Source organism: Lepus europaeus, chromosome 9 (assembly GCF_033115175.1).
Source record: "Lepus europaeus isolate LE1 chromosome 9, mLepTim1.pri, whole genome shotgun sequence".
NCBI lineage: Eukaryota > Metazoa > Chordata > Mammalia > Lagomorpha > Leporidae > Lepus > Lepus europaeus.
This window is the reverse complement of record NC_084835.1, coordinates 94,872,440-94,891,015: the sequence shown is the minus strand read 5'-3', so window position 1 is coordinate 94,891,015 and position 18,576 is coordinate 94,872,440. Positions and strand designations below refer to the sequence as shown.

At 57.0% G+C, this 18,576-nt stretch overlaps 1 protein-coding gene across 1 annotated transcript in view; it reads right to left on the bottom strand.

The window, feature by feature from the left end:
* Positions 1–16,447, bottom strand: part of ARK2C (arkadia (RNF111) C-terminal like ring finger ubiquitin ligase 2C) — a 103,692-nt gene extending 87,245 nt beyond the window's left edge. Inside the window, exon 1 of the mRNA XM_062200271.1 lies at positions 16,387–16,447. Coding sequence (XP_062056255.1) covers positions 16,387–16,447 — 61 coding nt within the window. The remainder of the gene's footprint in view (positions 1–16,386) is intronic.
* Between the last annotated feature and the right edge of the window lie 2,129 nt (positions 16,448–18,576).

Below are 18,576 nucleotides of genomic sequence, written 5' to 3'. Positions count from 1 at the left end.
TAAAAATGAACCCAAAAGCCATCGTGGGACAATAGATGATGCCTCTAATGCCCCCAGCATGACCCTCACTCTCACGGCAGCTGCTTCTCTCGTGCATGGCAGGAAGGGACCTGCAGCCAACTAAGGGTGGACAATGGCAGGCTGCGCCCCGGGTGGAACCTGACAGCCTTCGCAAACCTTACCACTTCCGCTCAAAGACACAATTCCCTTCCGCCTTTTGCTCCAGGTCTGTGCTGTGCCAGCCTTTGATCTCCCTCGCTCCTCAGAGAGCCCAGAGAAGGGAAGCACTGGCTTGAAGAAGGGAGAACCTGGAGACACCGTCCGGCCTGCCCCACGTGCCAGCCCTAACCCCTACCCCTGCCCAGGCCAAGCCTCTGGGAGGCAGGTGGCCTCCAGTCAGGGAAGCCTGAGCAAGCGCCAGGCGCCCAGAGTGGGGGACGCTATGGGGGCTGAGGGCAGTCTGTATCCAAACAAGCTTCTGCGTGACTCTCAGGGTAGACTCCAGAGCGGGGCAAGCCCTGGAAGGCGGGTCTCCAGGGTCTCTCCGCGCATCCTCGCCTCCCTCCCTGGCTCTGCAGAACGGCCCAGCTGTCAAGACACCTGCCTCGCGCACATGCGCTCTGGGGCCTGCCACTCAGGGATCCCCGGGCCCTCTGGTCCCAGCACACTGCCAGTATGGGCTGTGATTTATGGCTGTGACTCCACACACACACGTACTCCAGGAGCACAGGGGCCCGCACGCTGTTCGCAGATTAAACCCGGCCCTCCTCTCCTCCCAGGTGATGGGCCCGGCTGATGATGGAAGAGCTTATAAACAGCTATCGTCCAATTAATCTCGATGTCGGAGAAATGATAGCAGCCATAAATAAGACCGAGCGTGCCAGGCTCATCAGCTTGTTAGGACGTTTTATAGAACGGCGCAGCGACGTGAACGTCATACGGTCTCACTCGCCCAGTGCCTGGATGACAAGCTGAACAGTAGCCAAGGGCTCTCCCAGCTACTGATGCCCTGGGCCAGTGGACAGGGCCACTGCCCCACGTGACCAGAGGGGACATGCACAGTGCAGGGCTGCTGGCCCCTTCCTAGTCCTGCCTCTTCTTCTGCCTCTACCTAGATTGTCTCCCTAAGTGACACTTGAGGCTGGGGCTACCAGCCACCACCACTCTTTTTTTTTTTTTTTTTTTTTTTGACAGGCAGAGTGGACAGTGAGAGAGAGAGAGAGAGAGAGACAGAGAGAAAGGTCTTCCTTTTCCGTTGGTTCACCCTCCAATGGCTGCTACAGCCGGCGCGATGCGGCCGGTGCACCGCACTGATCCGAAGGCAGGAGCCAGGTGCTTCTCCTGGTCTCCCATGTGGGTGCAGGACCCAAGCACTTGGGTCATCCTCCACTGCCTTCTGGGGCCATAGCAGAGAGCTGGCCTGGAAGAGGAGCAACCGGGACAGAATCCGGCGCCCTGACCGGGAGTAGAACCCGGTGTGCCGGCGCCGCAAGGCGGAGGATTAGCCTATTGAGCCGCAGCGCCGGCCACCACCACTCTTGATGCCCCTCATACAGCCCCCACACCTCCACTGTGTCCCTTTGCTCACCTCCCATGGACAGAGAGCCCTTCCTTCAATCCCAGCTCAAGACCACCTCCTGCAAGAAGCCCTCCCAGACCACCCAGAATCCAAAAGGGAGCTTGTGGTGTGTTTTATCCATCAGAGTGAAGACTGTACCAGATCATTTCCCCCTCATTACCCACTCCCCGGCCGCTGAGCCTCAGGAGGGGCCTGTGGAGACAGCAGAACCAGCGGCGGCCAGCCTGGGCACACCGGCAGTCTCAGACCTCATGGCAGGACTCTGGCTAAAGGCCCGTGGCAAGGCGGAATGTCCTCACGCAGAGTTCACGTGTAAGAAACCGAATCCAAGCCTGCAGCGCTATGAGTCTTGAGACGCATCATTATCCTGGGAGTGGGTTCCTGATGAAAGGAGAGTTGGGGCCCCTTTCCCTCCCTCGCACCCTCCTTGCCCCTTCGCCTTCTACCACTGGGATGATGCAGCCTCACCAGGTGCCACGCCCCAGCCTCCCGAGCATGTGCAGAGCCAGTGTTGCACCAGCATCTAGCAGGTGCATGGGACTCCCTTAGAATAGCACAAAATGGATGGACAGGGCCGGCCTCCACCTCCCTGCTGGTCTAATTATTTTATGAATGCGGTGACACTGCAGTGGGAGCCCCACTGGAGACAGGTGACACATCAGGAGAAGACAGGGGAGTCCCACGTGGAGACATTTAAGCTTGGGTTTCTGTGGACGGTGCTGCCCGGAATCATGCAGTGCACGTGTGCATGCAAGTGGCCCATGGTGTGCATGTGCATTCATTTGTATCTGCAAATTGTGTGTGTGCACGTGTAACGTGTGCTGTGATCTAGGGCAGGCACCTGTGTGTATGGGGCTGAGTGCTGGCACCAGGAATGCGAGTGGGCTGCACGTGGTGTGCAGACATTCACAGGGGTCATGGGCAGACAGGCGTGTGCACTGGAGTGTGAGCATCAAGTGCGGTGTGCATCCAGCAGGGGAAGAGAGAAAAGCCAGCCCAGGATCACCCACAGAAGGTAGAATGGGGGCCGGCGTCGTGGTTTAACACGCTAATCCTCCGCCTTGCAGCGCCGGCACACTGGGTTCTAGTCCAAGTCGGGGCGCCGGATTCTATCCTGGTTGCCCCTCTTCCAGGCCAGCTCTCTGCTATGGCCCGGGAAGGCAGTGGAGGATGACCCAAGTGCTTGGGCCCTGCACCCCACGGGAGACCAGGAGAAGCACCTGGCTCCTGGCTTTGGATCAGCGAGATGCACCGGCTGCAGCGGCCATTGGAGGGTGAACCAACAGCAAAAAGGAAGACCTTTCTCTCTGTCTCTCTCTCTCTCACTGTCCACTCTGCCTGTCAAAAAAAAAGGTAGAATGGGAGCGGGAAGCCCTGAGCCGAGCAAGGCTCTAGCACAACACCAGGCTCCCAGAGGCACTGGGACTGAGCGGCCATCTCTCCCCTGACCTCCAACCCTGGAATCTTCTCTTGAGCAGCCACTGTGGTCTGGCTGGCTGTGTCCCCCAAAGTTCCTACACCGAATCATAACCCCACAAGTAACGGGCTTAGGCAGTGATGTCTTTGGTCATGAGGGCAGGGCCTTTAAGAATGGGCTCAGGGCCCTTTTAAAAGAGACCCTCTCCCCTTGCACCAGGCAAAGCGACCTGCAAGACAATGACCACGTGGGAACCAGACCCTCCCCCGACACTGTGTCTGCGGGGCCTTGGTTCTGACTTCCCAGCCTCAGAACAGTGAGAAACAAATTCCTGTTTACGTGAGCTGCCCCAGGCCCTTGGAGGTCTTTTTCCTGTCTCCCTCCCCCTTGGTGCAAAGGGAGCTGCTCTGGGCCAGTCTGGAGCTGGGTGACCCAGTTCCCAGGCTGTGCTCCCTGTACCAAGTGTAAGAGGTGTTTCCAGAAGCTTCTCTCTAGCTCTCTCTCTCTTTGGCTCTCTCTCTTTGGCTCTTTCTCTCTCTCTCTCTCTCTCTCACACACACACACACACTTCATGGTTCAGATAGTTTCAGGAAACACAGCTAAAGCAAAATCAAAGGGCTTTTTTTAAAGCAGGCCTTATCAGAACCTTTGTGGAGCTAATATGCGTGGGGACTCTTCAAGCCGGGGTTGACTGCACAGCACTGCCAATCGTTGGACTGTGCAGCCCTTGGGAAGAAGTAACATTCAGCAGCTCAAGGGGACCTGATGTATGGCTGGCCAGCGTGGGAAATGCTGCCCCAGGTCCCTCCTTCAAGGGTCGGCCCCAGGAGGTCTCCCACAGGACTCTCCACTTCCCCTCGTCTCCCCTCCTCCCACCCTCCCACCAGCACCCAGACAACCCTCTGACTATTGGGGTTACGGCCCTGTCACTGCTTCCTGCAGTGTTTTGGGACTCCCACCTCGTTAGCACCCAAACTATGCCCTCAGCCCTTAGCCCAGGACAAGCCAAGGCTCTGTGAGCTTGTGCGAATTTTCCTCTCAACAGAACCATCCAACCAGCAAGGCTGAGCAGTAGGCAATACTGCTACATTGACCACTAGGGTTGACCAAACCCCACTCGGCCACAGGACATTAGCCCTGAAGTTCCTCCTCTCGGCAGCCCTGCTGCATTTGGCCGGGCAGCCGCTGGGCCTGAGACACCCCTCCCCCACCTCCTGTCCTGGTCACTCAGGCAGCAGATCCCAGGCCTCACCATCTCCAGGATGTGTCCCCGGGAATAAGCACACCCCCAGCACATACCTTAGGGCCGCACGTTCAGATTCCACGCATCGGCTTCCCACGAAGCTCAGTTTCTTTATGGCAAGTAGACTGTTTAGGTGAGTGCCACGTGTGCACCTGCTACTCCTCCTGCCATTGCTACCATTATCCTGGTGTCCCCAGGGCCCGGCACAGGCCTGGTCCAGGGCAGGTGCACATCTGAGACTCGAGCTGATCCGTGATCACGTCCCAGCCTCATTATAACAGCATCGGGGGGTTACTATGATCGCTCCCACTCTGCAGCTAAGAATGCTGAGGCTCCGAGTTCTCCCCCTACCCTTCGTTTCCCTTCCCAGGTTCTGGGCGCCTCTGAGGAGCAGCAGAGAGATTCTGCAGGTGGCGATCCCCACTAGCAGGTAGGCACACACAGGAAGAGCAGCCTGGATCTGTGCCAGGGCCATGGTAGGGTATTGTCTCCCCTCTCCCACTTAATCTTCACTCAACTTGACAGGCAAGCAGCAGCACCCTGAGCTTCAGAGAGGGGAACCCAGGCCTCAGGAGGGCTGTGCACTTTGGAGGGGGGCCGTGAAGCCCCAGCTCCCTCGGGCAGCCTCACCCTCCACGTGGCTCTTCCAGCGACTGGTGCATCTGCCCATCCAAGCATCGGAGCAGAGGGGTTAGGAGAAGAGGCAGAGGGTCACAGCGGACACGGCCAGGGCCGGGGGAGGGGTGGGGAGGAGGGGATCTGGAATGGGTGGGATGGCGATGAAATGGGAGGGCCCAATGCTCCAGAAAAGAAAAAGGAAATTCAGAGGAGGATGACAGCCACAGGACTCTGACATTCACCTCTTGGATCAGATCTGGGCCGAGGTGGGAGCAGGCAGGGGACAGCGCAGACCCGGCAGCTTCCACGGGCAGTGGAGTTGCAGACCTCCCTCCTCGGGAGCTAGCTCCAGTCCCACCTCCTCTAGGAGGCCCTCCTGATTTCTCAGGCCTCAGGGACCTCTCCCCATCCCGTGTGCCAAGATGCCTCCGGGCACGGCCGCATCCATGGGCTTGGCCCTCGGGGAGCCATGTCTGTGCATGCTCCACCCACTGCAGGGGTGTCCAGGGGGCTTCCCCAGCAGGTTGCGCCCCAGATGCCCCCAGCCCCCCGTGGAACACGCTGGGCCCTCCCCTACCTCCCAGGCTCCGGTCTACCCCCTGGTAAGAGCCCTGAGCAGGCAGGGGGTGTGTACGTATGCATAGGAAGAGGGGTGGCAGGTGGGCGGGAGTGGGGAAATGACCTGCTTTTGCTAGGCATTGGCCAGGATTTTGTGTGTGCCCTGTACTGCGTATGTGTGTTAATTCGGTCACTTCACACCCTTGTCACACTGAGATTAATGTCAATCATCACCATCTCTGAGCCTGAGCCTGAGAGGTCCAAAGTCAAGTGGCCGGGAGGTGAGCAAGCCAACGATGGCAAGTCTGATGGCAAAACTGGGCATCCTCTGCTTCTCACCTCCATCCTACCCGGCCCCTCCAGGGCCGAATCTTGCTCCAGGGGACTCAGCAAGTCCAGCCTTTGCTCTGCTTGGGAGCAGGCCTCAAAGGCAAGAGAGCACTTAGTTTTCATTTGAGGTTGGGGGGCTTGGAAAGTGGTGATGTGGCCACACAAAGCTGTGCAGGCAGGCAGGCAGTGCCACTGGCCTGTGCGTTGGACAGTAAATATGGCCCTTAGCAAACCAGGGGCAGCCCAGGCTGGGTATACCCTTCCGGAAGGCTCCCCGCAGCCCTATTCCAGGGGTCCATCTGCACCCGCCCCCGACGCCCCCAGTCCTGGCCTCAGCTCTGCCCTCCAGGGTTCTGAAATGCCATCCTCCTCTGCCGTGCTTGCCCACAGAGCGGCCCCCGGCTGCGTCAGTGGCTGCTGCCCGCTCAGTCCACATCCCACGGCCCTGAGTCAGGACCCAGGAAGGCCACCGGCCCTCAGAGCTAAGAGACCCAATGCCAACTCTGCCCAGGCTCTCGGGGCCAGCTCTGCAACTCCAGGCGCCCTGGGCAGCTCAGATCTCCAGGGCAGGGAAGAAGGGGTCTTGGGGTGGAGGTGAGGCACCCAGTGTGTCAAATGACCTGGGCAGTGAGGCCGTGGCCTGCCCTGAAAGTGACCTCCAAGTTTTTGGAGTCTCACTCAAAAGCTCACATAGCAATTGCAGCTGGAGCCCAAGAGCTCCCCATTGGAGGGAATCCCGGGAGTCCCACTGTGTCCCCTGTGGGAAGTCTAGACCCTTTGCTGCTGCACTGGCCTTCGAGCACATCTCTGGCCCCCCAGAGCCTGAATGTGGCAGAGAGCAGGTACCCCCTCTGGAGACCCCCCACGTGCCTCCTCTTCCCTCTTCAGGCCCCCTCCTTCCTGCCTCTAGCTCACCCGGAGGGGAGCTTGGGCTCATCTGGGGCCATTCAGGATGGGACAGGGTGGGAACAGGGCAGGGCAACACTGCCCCCGGTTGATGCCTGGGCCCCTTCTGCCTTCTCAATCCCACCCTCACCTCGCCTGCCCAGCAGACCCCAGCACCCCTCACCCCAGAGGACCTCATCCCTCAGGCTTCCTGCCACTGCCCATTCTCCCCCTGGGGGAAGGCCAGGTGCCCTCCCTCCTGCCGCCCCTGGCTCTGTGGCAGCGCCCGCCGGGGTCCAGCTCCCCTCCCGAGCCAGCCCTGACTGGGCCTCCGCTCACAGGCCTGAGGGACCCAGCAGGCCCCGGCTGAGGCCGAGGCCTTGGCATCCCAGCCCAAGGGAGACGAACGTTGATGGCACTGGAGCCCAGATAGCGCCACCTCTGTGTGGCCTCCCTCAGCAGGGGCCGGACACTGACATGGCCCGGCCAGGGGCAGACGGGCAGTGCAGGGGGCCTCGAGAAGGGGGCCAGCTGGCAGGTGGAGGGGGTAGGGAGACAAGAGCAGTGGCCTTTCCTGCACGCTCCCTGCCCACCCTCCAGGACCTGCCACAGAGGCTGGGGTGGGAGGGGGAGCGCTAACCCATCAGCCAGCACAGCACGTGGCAGCAGAAGCCCTTCCAGGAGGCCGGTGGGTGGTCTCTCAGGAAGGAGGTGGCATGGGGGCCCTGGCAGCGAAGGGAGGGGAGCTGGAACCCAGCCAGGGGCTTGGGGGGTGGGGAGAAAACAGGGAGCGGGCCCCGCCCCTCCCTCCCACCAGCCCAGAGGGAGCAGCAGCTGTTGCAGCTTCCTGCCCCTTCTGGAGACAGGTGTTGGCTGAATTCTCACTTCCTCCCCGGCTCCTCCGCCCCCCTCTACCGCAGGCGGCAGTGCTGACTCAGCAGCCCCACTTCCGCTCCCAGGGACGTGGAGAGGCCACCCTGCGATCTAGGGGATCCAGCAGGCCGTGTGTGGGGGTGACCGTCACCACCCCTCCTCATGGGCTGGGAGGAGTCACGCAGCTCAGGGAACTTCCTGTCTGCAACGTAAGTTTGGGGTCAGGAGCCCGGAGGGCTGTGCCCACTGGTGTCACCCATGCCCCAGAGAGACCCCCACCCCACCCCTGGCCACACACACACACCCCCCTCGGGCACAGGCTCAGTGGATGCGGCCAGGAGAAGGTCAAGCCCTGAGTGCTAAGGGGCCTCTGGCTGCTGTCCCCATGAAAAGACAGGCAGGCAATGGAAATGAACTTCTCATCAGGAGGAAATCACAGCTCTTCAGAGCAGGAAGGGGCAATTAGTCCAATTATCTCCCTTGGCAGACAGGAAGTGAAGCCTCGAGCCTTGCACAGGGGTGTCAGAGCAGGACTGGAAGCAGGGCTGTTTCCCCTGCACTGCCTGGCCTGTGGGTGACACTAGTCACTGCCACTGCTCTGGCCTTGGGCTGACTTCTCGGGCCTTCCATGGACATCACTTCCTGGGCCAGGTTCTGCGAAGCACTAACCACGGCCGAGCCATTTGACTGGCAGGGAAACTGACCTGCTCAAGGCCCCAGGGGAACCATGTGGCACAACAGGGAGCAGAACCAGGGCACTGTTCATCTTCCTCCTCCCCCAGCCCTCTCCAACCTGCCTCCCCCACGCCTTAGCCTCTGCTGTTGGAAGGAGCTGTCGGAGTCATTCCACTGACTGCCTCCCCCCTGCACAGAGTGTCCTGTGACCCGTGACAATCGAGAGCATCAGGCGCCACCCGACCTGAGCAGGGAGCCCCCCCAATTCGGGCAGACCATTACGCAGCCGTTGAAAATGGTGTTTGTGGAAACACTAGCACAAGGCGAACACGCTGTGACATATGTGAAATAAAAAGTGGAGGAGCGAGGGTGGAAGCGCGCGTTGTTTGAGGCTCTTGAGACAAACAGCACATGTATGAACAAAACGTGGACACCACACGCTTTCCTTTGGTTTAAGTTTCCGAACTCCCCCAAATGTGATTCTATCACCCCCATGAGAGAGAATTTGTGAAGGCATCAAGATGACCTAAGAACAGGTGCACAAGGTGTTCATGACCTGGGAGGCCAAGTCCATCGTCTCTGTGGCAATCAGTCCTCCCCCAAGCAAGTGATGGCCTGGGCGCCTCTGAGCTGCTACCTGTAGCTAAAAAGCTCAGCACTGGCGGAGGGGGGAGGGGCTTGCTCGTTTCCTCCTCAGGGGGTCCTCGGTCCTCCAGGCACCCTCCCTGTCCCTCTGAGTACCCCCTGTGGGCTGTGCAGAGCTCCCCATTGGGAACTTAGACCCCATGGTCGCTGAGCAGGCCTCGAGCTGGACAGAGGCCTCTCCCAGTGTGCACAAGGAGCCCAGCATTGCAACTCCTCAGAACTGGAGGCAGGGATTCCATTCTATGGCTTGTCTTGATCTTGTGTTCCTGACAGCCTGCAAACCATGAAGCATGGAGTAGGGGGCGTGGCCGAGTCCCTGGTCACCTGGGCTCCGCGTCTGGCTCAGACACTTACTAGCTGGGAGGATGGCCAAGGCTATCACCACACTAGACCTCATTTCCCCGCTCTGATCCTGGGATCAGAGCCCTCACCACCATGGCCACACTCTGACCCTGTGTTCCCTACCCCCACTCTTCTCTCTGGGAGGGCTCCTCCAGCTCCGCCTTCCTTCTCCCACGCATCGGGATGATCCTTCTGCAAACTTTGGACTTGTCTGTGTGGGGGTCTGTCTTCTCGGGACAGGTACCATGCGACGACACCAGCTCACACGGAGGTATCAAAGGGGTGAGAACCCGGAGAGATGTTGCTGGGAGGGTGACCTGAGCCCATCTTGGGGATCCCAGGCCTGGAGACAGTGTCTGGGGCAGGGGAGGTCATGTCCATGTGAGGAATTTTTAAGACTGAAATGCCTTTCCTAGCCCAACCAAGAATCTGTATTTTAAAGAATTACAGTCCCACGGCCACTGTGGCATCTCGATTCTCTATGCTTATCTGTACACAGACTGCATTTCTCCCCAAAACAGCCTGTTCCTCCCACCTTCCCTGTGTGTCTTCATGGTCTTACACTCTGCCAGGCACCCCAAAGCCCTCCAGCCTCTCGGCCCTCACCATATGGGCACGTGTGCTACTTGGTAAGGGGCATGGTAAGGCCCCTCCAGCACACCTTCTCCTCTCCCCAGGAGACTGGCTTACAGCCCATTCTCCCCAGGGTGCCTTTAAAACCTCTTCCAGCCTTTTCTGCATCTCCACACCTGGTGCTCTCAATGCCTGGAGTTGTGCTCGCGAGAGAGTGATTCACAGGCAGGAAGACAGCCCCCTGCACTCTGTAGCTGTGTAAAGCAACAGGTGCACATGGGCCCTCGCACACACGCACACACTCATGCACACACTCACACTCCTCCCTGTTCATATGCATTTCTGCTCTTGCCCCATCAGCCCCAGTGGGGCTTGGCCACCATCACACTGGTTCCCCACCCTCAGCGAGCTCTCCTCCTCCTCCTTCAGGGATCTGTCACAACCTCACCTCCGTACCAAGGCCATCGCTGACTTTACTTGACCCTGGGGCAGTAAACACCTACAGCTGTGAAGCAGAGGGGCACTGGCTGCGTGCCAGGTGCCTTCAGACTGTTTTATCATAGTCATCAGTCATCACTCAGATGATATGCAGAGCGCTGGCCTAAGTTCATCCTTCCAGGTCAACACAGGGCTCAGACTGCCCCAAGACAACCTCGGCAGCCAGGCTGCTCTACCCCTCACTTGGGCACAGAGCATCTTAGCCAGCATCCAGCTTCCTATCAGCTTCCTGTCAGTTGCCTGTCAGTGCCTGCCCCAGTCAGGTGTTCCCTAAATGCACAGTGAGTGAACAATTGACTGAATACATGAAGGCCAGGCGCTGTGCGTGATTCAGCAGTGGGGTCATGAAGGTTTGCTTTGTGTTCTTATCCCAAAATCGGAGTCTGCAAGGTAAATCCTCCCCTGCAAGGTAAATCCTCCCCAGCAGCTAATAAATACTAATTTGCACCTGTACACTGTGTTAACCAGGAGTCTCTGAAAAGCTGTGTAGACCCACAGGGAAAGTCAGGCAAGCGTCCTGTACACTTGGACAATGTGAGGCCAGGCAGGACGGAGAGAACCAAAGTCTCTCCCTGGATGGGAGTCATGGGCCTGCTGTCTCCCGGCCTTCGGCCTAAGGAAGGCCCCCACAGCACCCCCAGGATCCAGCCCTGAGCCCAGGAACCCCTGAAGTTTGCCACTGTGACACTGCAGAATCCTTGTTTAAAGGTAGGAAGGCTATGGCAAGGGGTAGGGTAGGAGGTGAGCAAAGCAGGAGGGAGAAAGGCCTGGCCCAGTCTCTGTCTCTGCCTGTCGGGGGCCTCCGCACTCTCAGTGCCTCCCTCTAGCCCTGAGTGGCTAACGGTATCTGAGGGTTCATGGGAAAGTATTATTTAAGAAAACTCATGAATTAAATGGGGCTTGTCCAGAAAGAAGAGCTGTAAATAAGACCCGTGTTCCACCTTATTACCAAGTCTGTGGGTCGGTTTCCCCCAGATCCTGGTATCAAAGTTATTCAAACAGATAGGTTGGATGGTTGGGAGAACAAACAAAGTCCAAGGGCTTTGTAGTCCTTGAAATGTCCAGTCAGGGGGAAAGTCTCCTTAATATGTAAATGTTGAGTTCCGACAATCTGAGCCAAACAGCAAGCACTCGATAAATGCCTACAATAGGATTCTCCATTAACCCAACAGCTTTATATATTATTACTAGGTCACTAACCTATCCTTGAAACACACTGTCAAACGATTCTGGCATACTTAACGCTAATTCAGAATAATAAAACCTTGGAGTTGGCGAATACTGATCTAATGAGCCACTGCTCTTTAGGACAAAAGCGAGAGCAATCATTTGACCTGGGGGAGTTTTATTATTGTTGAGGTTGGGTTGGTGGCGTTATTTGGCTTTCAGAGTTTGGAGCAAAATTAAAAGCTTCATGGAAACTGAAAATGTGTTTAAAAAGAAAGCAAAATCCTCGAAGGATCAGCTGTATAGACCTGCATATCTCCTCTTGCACAAAGTACTGCAGGAGCCTCTGCTGGAGACATCCACGTGTGTCCCTGTGTCACAGCAAATCAGCTCAGCTTTCCCACTCTGCCTGGGAAGAGCAGAACAAAGGCCCAGAGCAGAGGAGGCAGGCCTGGGGGGAGAGGAGGGTCTCCGAAGCCACTCAGCAGACCACTGAGCTCAGTGGTCAGGGAAGGCACCCAGGTAACCCCGGGAGACAGCTCCAAGCGAGCGGCTCCAGTACGATGACCCTTCGAAGGAACCATGAATTTCTCTAATCAACTGATTTCCTCTGGTGACTAAAACGCCTCATTTAGCAAGGCTTGTTCTGGGCTGAAATTGAATAGGTATAATTGACAAATGCTTGAATTTGGGTTCCACTCTGGGCAGGGGGAGGAATACGAGAATACCTCTCCACTGGCTTCTCCAGTGCAATTATGGAAAAAAGACACATTTTAAGGGTTCTTCTTCCAATTGTTTGGAGGCAGGTCTAGACTTCTCTCCAGATCTCTCGCTCTCTCTCTCTCTCACACACACACACACACACACACTTCAACTGTGGCCCAGAGCTGGCTTCCTTTCTCTTAAGAGAGGCTGCAAGGCCACAGCTGAAGCAGCTGTCGGGCAGGAAGGCTATCTTCCGCTTTAGGGGGTCGTGGTCTGCAGAGGACAGGGACCCTCTTATTCCCAGAGGAACGCCTCCAGCTACTAGTGCTGGGACAGGGGTGGGAGTGGCCTCAGGTGGTTTCTGTTTGGAAAATCTTCCTTACCCAGAAGCTCCATGCCAAACTTACATTGCCCATCCCAAGAACCTAAATATTCCCATGCAAGAGGATCCTTTAACATTCCAGATCATGGCTCCAATTACATGTCACATGTCACCCCCAGCATGATTTATAAGGACAGTCAATCAATGAGACAGTAAACAGAAAAGTTGAAACACAACTCAAAATGGGTTTTTCAGGCGAGTCTGAAATGCTACATGATTGCTAGTTAAGAACAGTATCCCTTTTCTCAACCTAAGTGTTACACCCCCTGCCCTTGGCCAGCATCATAAAGCCAGTGCCCATGTAATTTGGAAACTAACATGAAATGTGGAGGCTGCTAAACAGACAGGTGGCCAGAACCAGGGGCTCTCTCTGCAGCTGGGCTGTTTCAGTGGAAGGAAGACTGACCCCGCCCATCGCCCCAGACCGCTATTGTGAGTAGATAGGGACTGGATGAGATTAAAGCCACCATATCTGTACCAACAACAACAAAAAGGGGGGGAAAAAAGGAAAGTAAAAAGAAAAGGCATTCACTCGGCTCTTACAATGGGAGGTGGGTGAGGGTGGGGATAGAAAAGCAAGGGAGATCTAAACAGCAGGATACGACAATAAATGGGAAAACAGCAAGAGAAAAAGCACACTAGGTTAATATAGGAAAACTAGTTCTTTATTGAGAGATTGTATATTAGTATTAGTGGATTCTGTGTGTAACAATGTCGTCATGCACACGGTACAAAAAAAAAGGCTGGGCCCACCATGCTTCGGAAGAGCAACAACAGAACAAAAGCAGCGTACAATGAGCAGATGGCCCGGGGTACACGAGCACAGTACGGTTCAGCAGGGTACATCTCTAACCGAGCGCTGTACATTGTCAACTGGGGGATGTAAAAAAATACAGATCATGCTTCAGTTTTAGTACAAGAAAAGGTGAAAAAGATACACAACCAAAAGGATATTTGATACAGAAAAAATTACCCACAAAATAAGAACAGGAAGTAATTCAGCACAGCAGAACACGCTACCCCTGTTTAATGGAAAACCATTTTGCTGGGATTCTTTTTTTTTTTTTTTTTTTTAATCTCGGTCTTTTCAGATTGCCAAGGGGCAGTCTGCGGAGGCTCCTTGGGATGTTATTTTGGAAGGGCCCTGGAAGCAGGGGCCTTATTCTTTCACGATTGCTGCTGCTGCTGCTTTGGTTCCGTTTTCAAGCAGGGCTGGCTGGCGAGGCAGCAGAAGGGAGCCGGCTGTTAAAGGGGCAGTTCTGAGGGCCAGGCCAGATGTCCACAGATACTCTTGACATTGTACCATTAAACAATTAAGACACTCTGGCCATGGCTTCCCCCTAAGCCGGGACCTTGGTGCACCAAATTTTCAGGGACTATGTTATGGCAGTAAGTACCATTTCATCCAAGATTGTCTTTTCATATAGATGTATAGATATTTAATATTTTTGCCTCCGATGCCTATAATCCGCAGTTATGGTTGGGTGCTGCCAGTGGCCACCCAGACAACTGGAAAATGGGGTGCCGCAGCCTCCAAGCCAAGGCAAAAGGAATCCACTTAACAGGGATTTACAGTGCAATGTACTCAGCTAAACAAGATGAAGATACAAAAATGGTTATTTCTCTACATCTATTCTGAAATGGCCTACAACCTACACTACTACAATGGAAACTAAAAAGAACAGATTTAAGCTGGCAGACTAGCTCAGTTTTACAGGAAGATTGTGGCTTGGGACCTTGTCGAAGTTAAGCTTTAGTATCCTCTATCGGAAGGTCATGAATTCTTAGCACACTGTGCGGAACCTTACCCTCAACCCAACTCTCGCCCCTTCCTCCTTAAATTTCCTGTGGGCATGTTTGCCATGAAAGTAAACTTGGATGGATGGGCAGAATTTGTTTTGCTGGATTTGGGGGTGGGGAGGGGCGTATTAAAAATAAAATTTAAAGGCAGCTGAACAATTTGAATTTCAAAGCATGGAATCGGCATCCTGCGATGGTATTTACAGATCGGTGGTATTAATGAGGATGATAATGATTTAATCAGCACAATTATACTTTCAGGCTCAACATCCTTCTTAATCATTTTTGAATTTCTGCCTAGTGTAACGTTCCATACCCGTTCTCATAAGAAATGCCAAGTAACTTGCTTATGGGGGGGTCGGCATTTCCAGGAGAGAACATTTGTCCCCCATCCCTCTTCTTCCTCACCCCTCCCCCAGCTAGGCTGGCCTGAGATAGGGGATACTGCCGCTTAAATAGCAATGCCTTCCTCAGATGGAGACAGGAAATGGTTAAGAGGGGTGTCACAATACAGCTAAATGCAGAGGCGGGAGGGCCACAGCGCACACAGCAGCGAGTTGACCATTCACTGAGCTACACAATGAAGAAAAAAAAAAGATTTGATAAATGCAGAATGTCATCATTCTATCATCACACAAAAAAAAACCTGCGGTTCCAACAGGCCTAAGGGGGTCAACCTTGCCTTTTCGATTCTGGGGAGAGGCGCAGGACTGGGGACAGCTGGGCTGGAAGAGGGCTGGGCTTCCCTGGCCTGGCCCAATCGGGCCCCTGGGGCTCACTGAGGAGCTGGCCCTGCGACCCCACCCCCCCGGACTCAGTGGAGCAGCCCTGGTCCCTCTGGGGAAGACATCACTCCGTGTGGGAGGGAGTGGGCAGGGGGAGGGCTCGGCCAGCAAGGATCTCAGCAGACGTGGAGTGGGAGAGGATAGAAGAAACATTTCCAAGAAGAGAAATGTGAGTCCAGAGGCAGAATACAAAAAAAAAAAAAAAATGAATCTAAATGCATCTAGGATTTGCTTGGGGAGGGTGGGAATTTCTGATTAGAAGAAAATGGAAGAAATGTGGGGTGGGGAGGGAAAAGGGGGACACCAAGCTATTGTGGTGTGGCAGGATGTGAGGGGATGGGGACCGTGCAAACACACCCCATAGGTCACAGTTAACGTAGACCGCGCCGGCTGGCTGCCTGGTCAACCGCGGCCGGGGCAAGGGCCGGGCGCGGGGGCGGCTCCCACCTCCTTCTCCTCCTCCTCCTTCCCCACCTCCTCCTCCTCCTCCTCCTCCACCTCCTGCTCCTCGAACAGGCAGCCCGGCAGGCAGCGCACGCCGGAGTCTCGCGGTGCGCGCACGCGCGCGCACACACTTGCACCCAGGCACACACACTGGCACACACACCCAGGCATCTCGAACCCCTAAACGCAACTGTCACACCGAGACAACTGCGGGGGCGGGGGAGCAGGGCCGCAGCACGAGGGCGATGGCACAAAAGGGGTGCAGGGGAGCAAAGGGGGGGCGGGAGATGGTGGATGGTCCGAGTGCCCACGGAGGATGGGGGCTGGGGTGTGGGACAGGGCAGATACCCGGGTCCCAGCTAACCAGCCATTGGGGTTCACGGCCAAAAAATGAAGAAATGCAAAACACATGTACCACAAAACATATACAGCTCCAAAAAAGCCAATCACGGAGAGCCAAGTATATATTCATATTCTCTCTCTCTCTCTCTCTCTCTCTCACACACACACACACACACACACACACACACACGGTCGTGCATCTCTCATGCACTCAGGGCAAGGTATTAGGGGAACCAGGGAACCGGCTGTAATTTGGGAGAACCACGTCCGCCGCAAAGAATAAAAAGGGGGACCGGGGCGGGAGGGACCCAAATCCACCAAACCCTAACTTCACTACAAAAGCTCCCACGAGGGCGGCCACCCCGACACTCGGGGGTCCCCCAGAAGGGGGTGGGAAGAAGCCACCGCTCGCCCCGCGTCCCCGCGGGTGTGCCCTGAGCCCCCGGCTGCCCGCCGCGCCCGCCCCCGCCCGGTGCCTGCGGCGATCCACGCTCCGAAGCAGACCCCGAAAGGAAAAAGCGATACCTCTGTTTCGCACAGAGCCAAACACTGGAAGCACGAGATAGCCGACGTGGACCAGGACCATCCTGGCTCCTCGCGCGGCGGCGGCGGCGGCGGTTGCGCGCGGGCCCTTTGTGGCGCGGCTCCGGGGCGCGGGCGCGGGCGGCGGCGGGGCTGCGGGAGCCGCCGGGGCGGGAGGCGGAGCGCGGGGCGCGGGCGGCGGCGGGGCGGCGGCTGGCGGGGAGACAGATGGCCCATGGAAAGGCTCCCTTCCCGGCCCCTCTCGACATTCAAAGGCGCTGGGGCCGCAGCTGCCGCCACACAAAGGCGCGCGCAGCCAATGGGAGCGGAGCGCAGCGCGGCGCGGCCTCGCCGGAACCGCGGGGGACAGCGGGGACCGCGGGCGCGCGGGTGGCGGGGGAGGGGGGAAGGGAGGGGTGCAGGCAGGGAGGGAGCGGGCGGCCAATCGCCGCGGCCCGCTGTGGGACGCAGAGGGAGGGGTTAGCCCTCCGGGGCGCGTGGAGCCCCGTGCGGGTCCCGAGCGGCCCGCGGGCTGGAGCGCGCGCGCGCGGGCGAAGCGCCCCTGCACACAGAACCGGGCGGCGTGCACACGGAACGTGCACACATGGAGAGGGACGTGCTCCCAGACATGCGGAGGTGCGTCCGTTAGTGCGGAGAGCCGGGCACGAGCGCACCAAGTGCACACGACCCAGAGGTCCCTGCACCCCGCGCACGGGTCACTCGGGGACGTGCGCAGGGAGGCTTGCGCACGTGCAGAGCCTGATGCGGACCCAAGTGAAGCCGCCAGCGAGCCAGCAGCCGCACACAGGACCCAGGCGCTGTCCTACAGATAGGCACACATCAAAAGCCGCGTTAACAGCAGCACGCTTGGCAAGATCGCAGTCCCAAAGACACACAGAGGGACGCACAGAGCGCACCCAGGCAGAACAGGCACACGCTGGGCTCCTTGCCTGACCCACCCGGCTGTTGTTCCTGCAGAGCACAACGCTCGCAGGAATTATTTGCTGACTTGAAAACCACTCCTTCCCTGGGAGGTTCTCACGATCTCTACAGAGACACACTCCAGAAAACCCAGGGCTGCTTAGCCACCATTCGCTGCCCTGACAGGGGCACACCCAGCCATGTGCACAGACACGCCCACTACGCAGTGGCAGGCAGATATGTGACATCCCTGGCTCCTGCAGATTCACATGTAGAGGCTCAGCCACCACGTCACCCACGGCCTGGGCTGGCCAGCCTGCCACTCTGCTCGCAAGGCAGAAGCAAAAAAAAAAGAGCCTTTACCCAAAAGTCCTATTGTCAGGTAGATGCAGAGACAGGGTTCTCGCAGCTGCCCTGCTGTGAGAGCTCCCAGCACAACCTTCAGTCCCGGTTCACAGGGAGCCCAGAGGCTGGGCTCAGCTACAGGCAAAAAGGCAGCACATTCCCACCCTGGGACTTCTCTTCAAACCCAGGGGCTCAGCTGTTGAGTGAGTGGCAAGAACCAGCTGGTGAAACCACAGTGTGCAGGCTGCAAGGAATGGGATCCAACCTGCACTCACAGACAAGGAAAAGGGGGAGTCTTTGAATACACCCTGTGCCTGAGTCAGGGAACAGAGACCCCTACCCTTGCAGCCCAGAGGGGCTTCACAGAGCCTGCTCAGTGCAGAGGAGGGCAGCAGCATAGGATGCTGGGGAAGGGAGGCACCTCCAGGGGGCACCTAGCTTGGTGGTGGGAGGAGGGGGACAGTGGAGGTGCACTCTTTTCTCTCCCTTTTTTTTAAGGTAGAGAGAATAGAGATCTTCCATCCACTGGTTCACTACTCCCCCAAAGCCTACACAGCCAGGCGTGGGCCAGACCAAAGCCAGGAGCTAGTGACTCCATCCAGGTCTCCCATGTGGCTGACAGGAGTATGCGTGAACCATCATCCACTGCCTCCCGCGGTGTCCATGAGCAGGAGGCTGTATCAAGGATGAAGGAGCTGGGGCTCACGCCAGGCACTCGGAGCTGGGGACTTGACTGCTGAGCCAGACACTGGCCCCCAAGAGAAAGTGACTTCTAAGACTTTTGAAGGTTGAACGGCTAACAGGAGTAGTATGAAAGGAAGAAGCGACAGAGGGAAAGCCGTGGCCTGGCTGCCCTGCTCCCAGAGGCCATGGCGGGCAAGATTCCCCCGGGCACATTTTTCTGTCCGTCTCAAGCCCCTAGGTCCC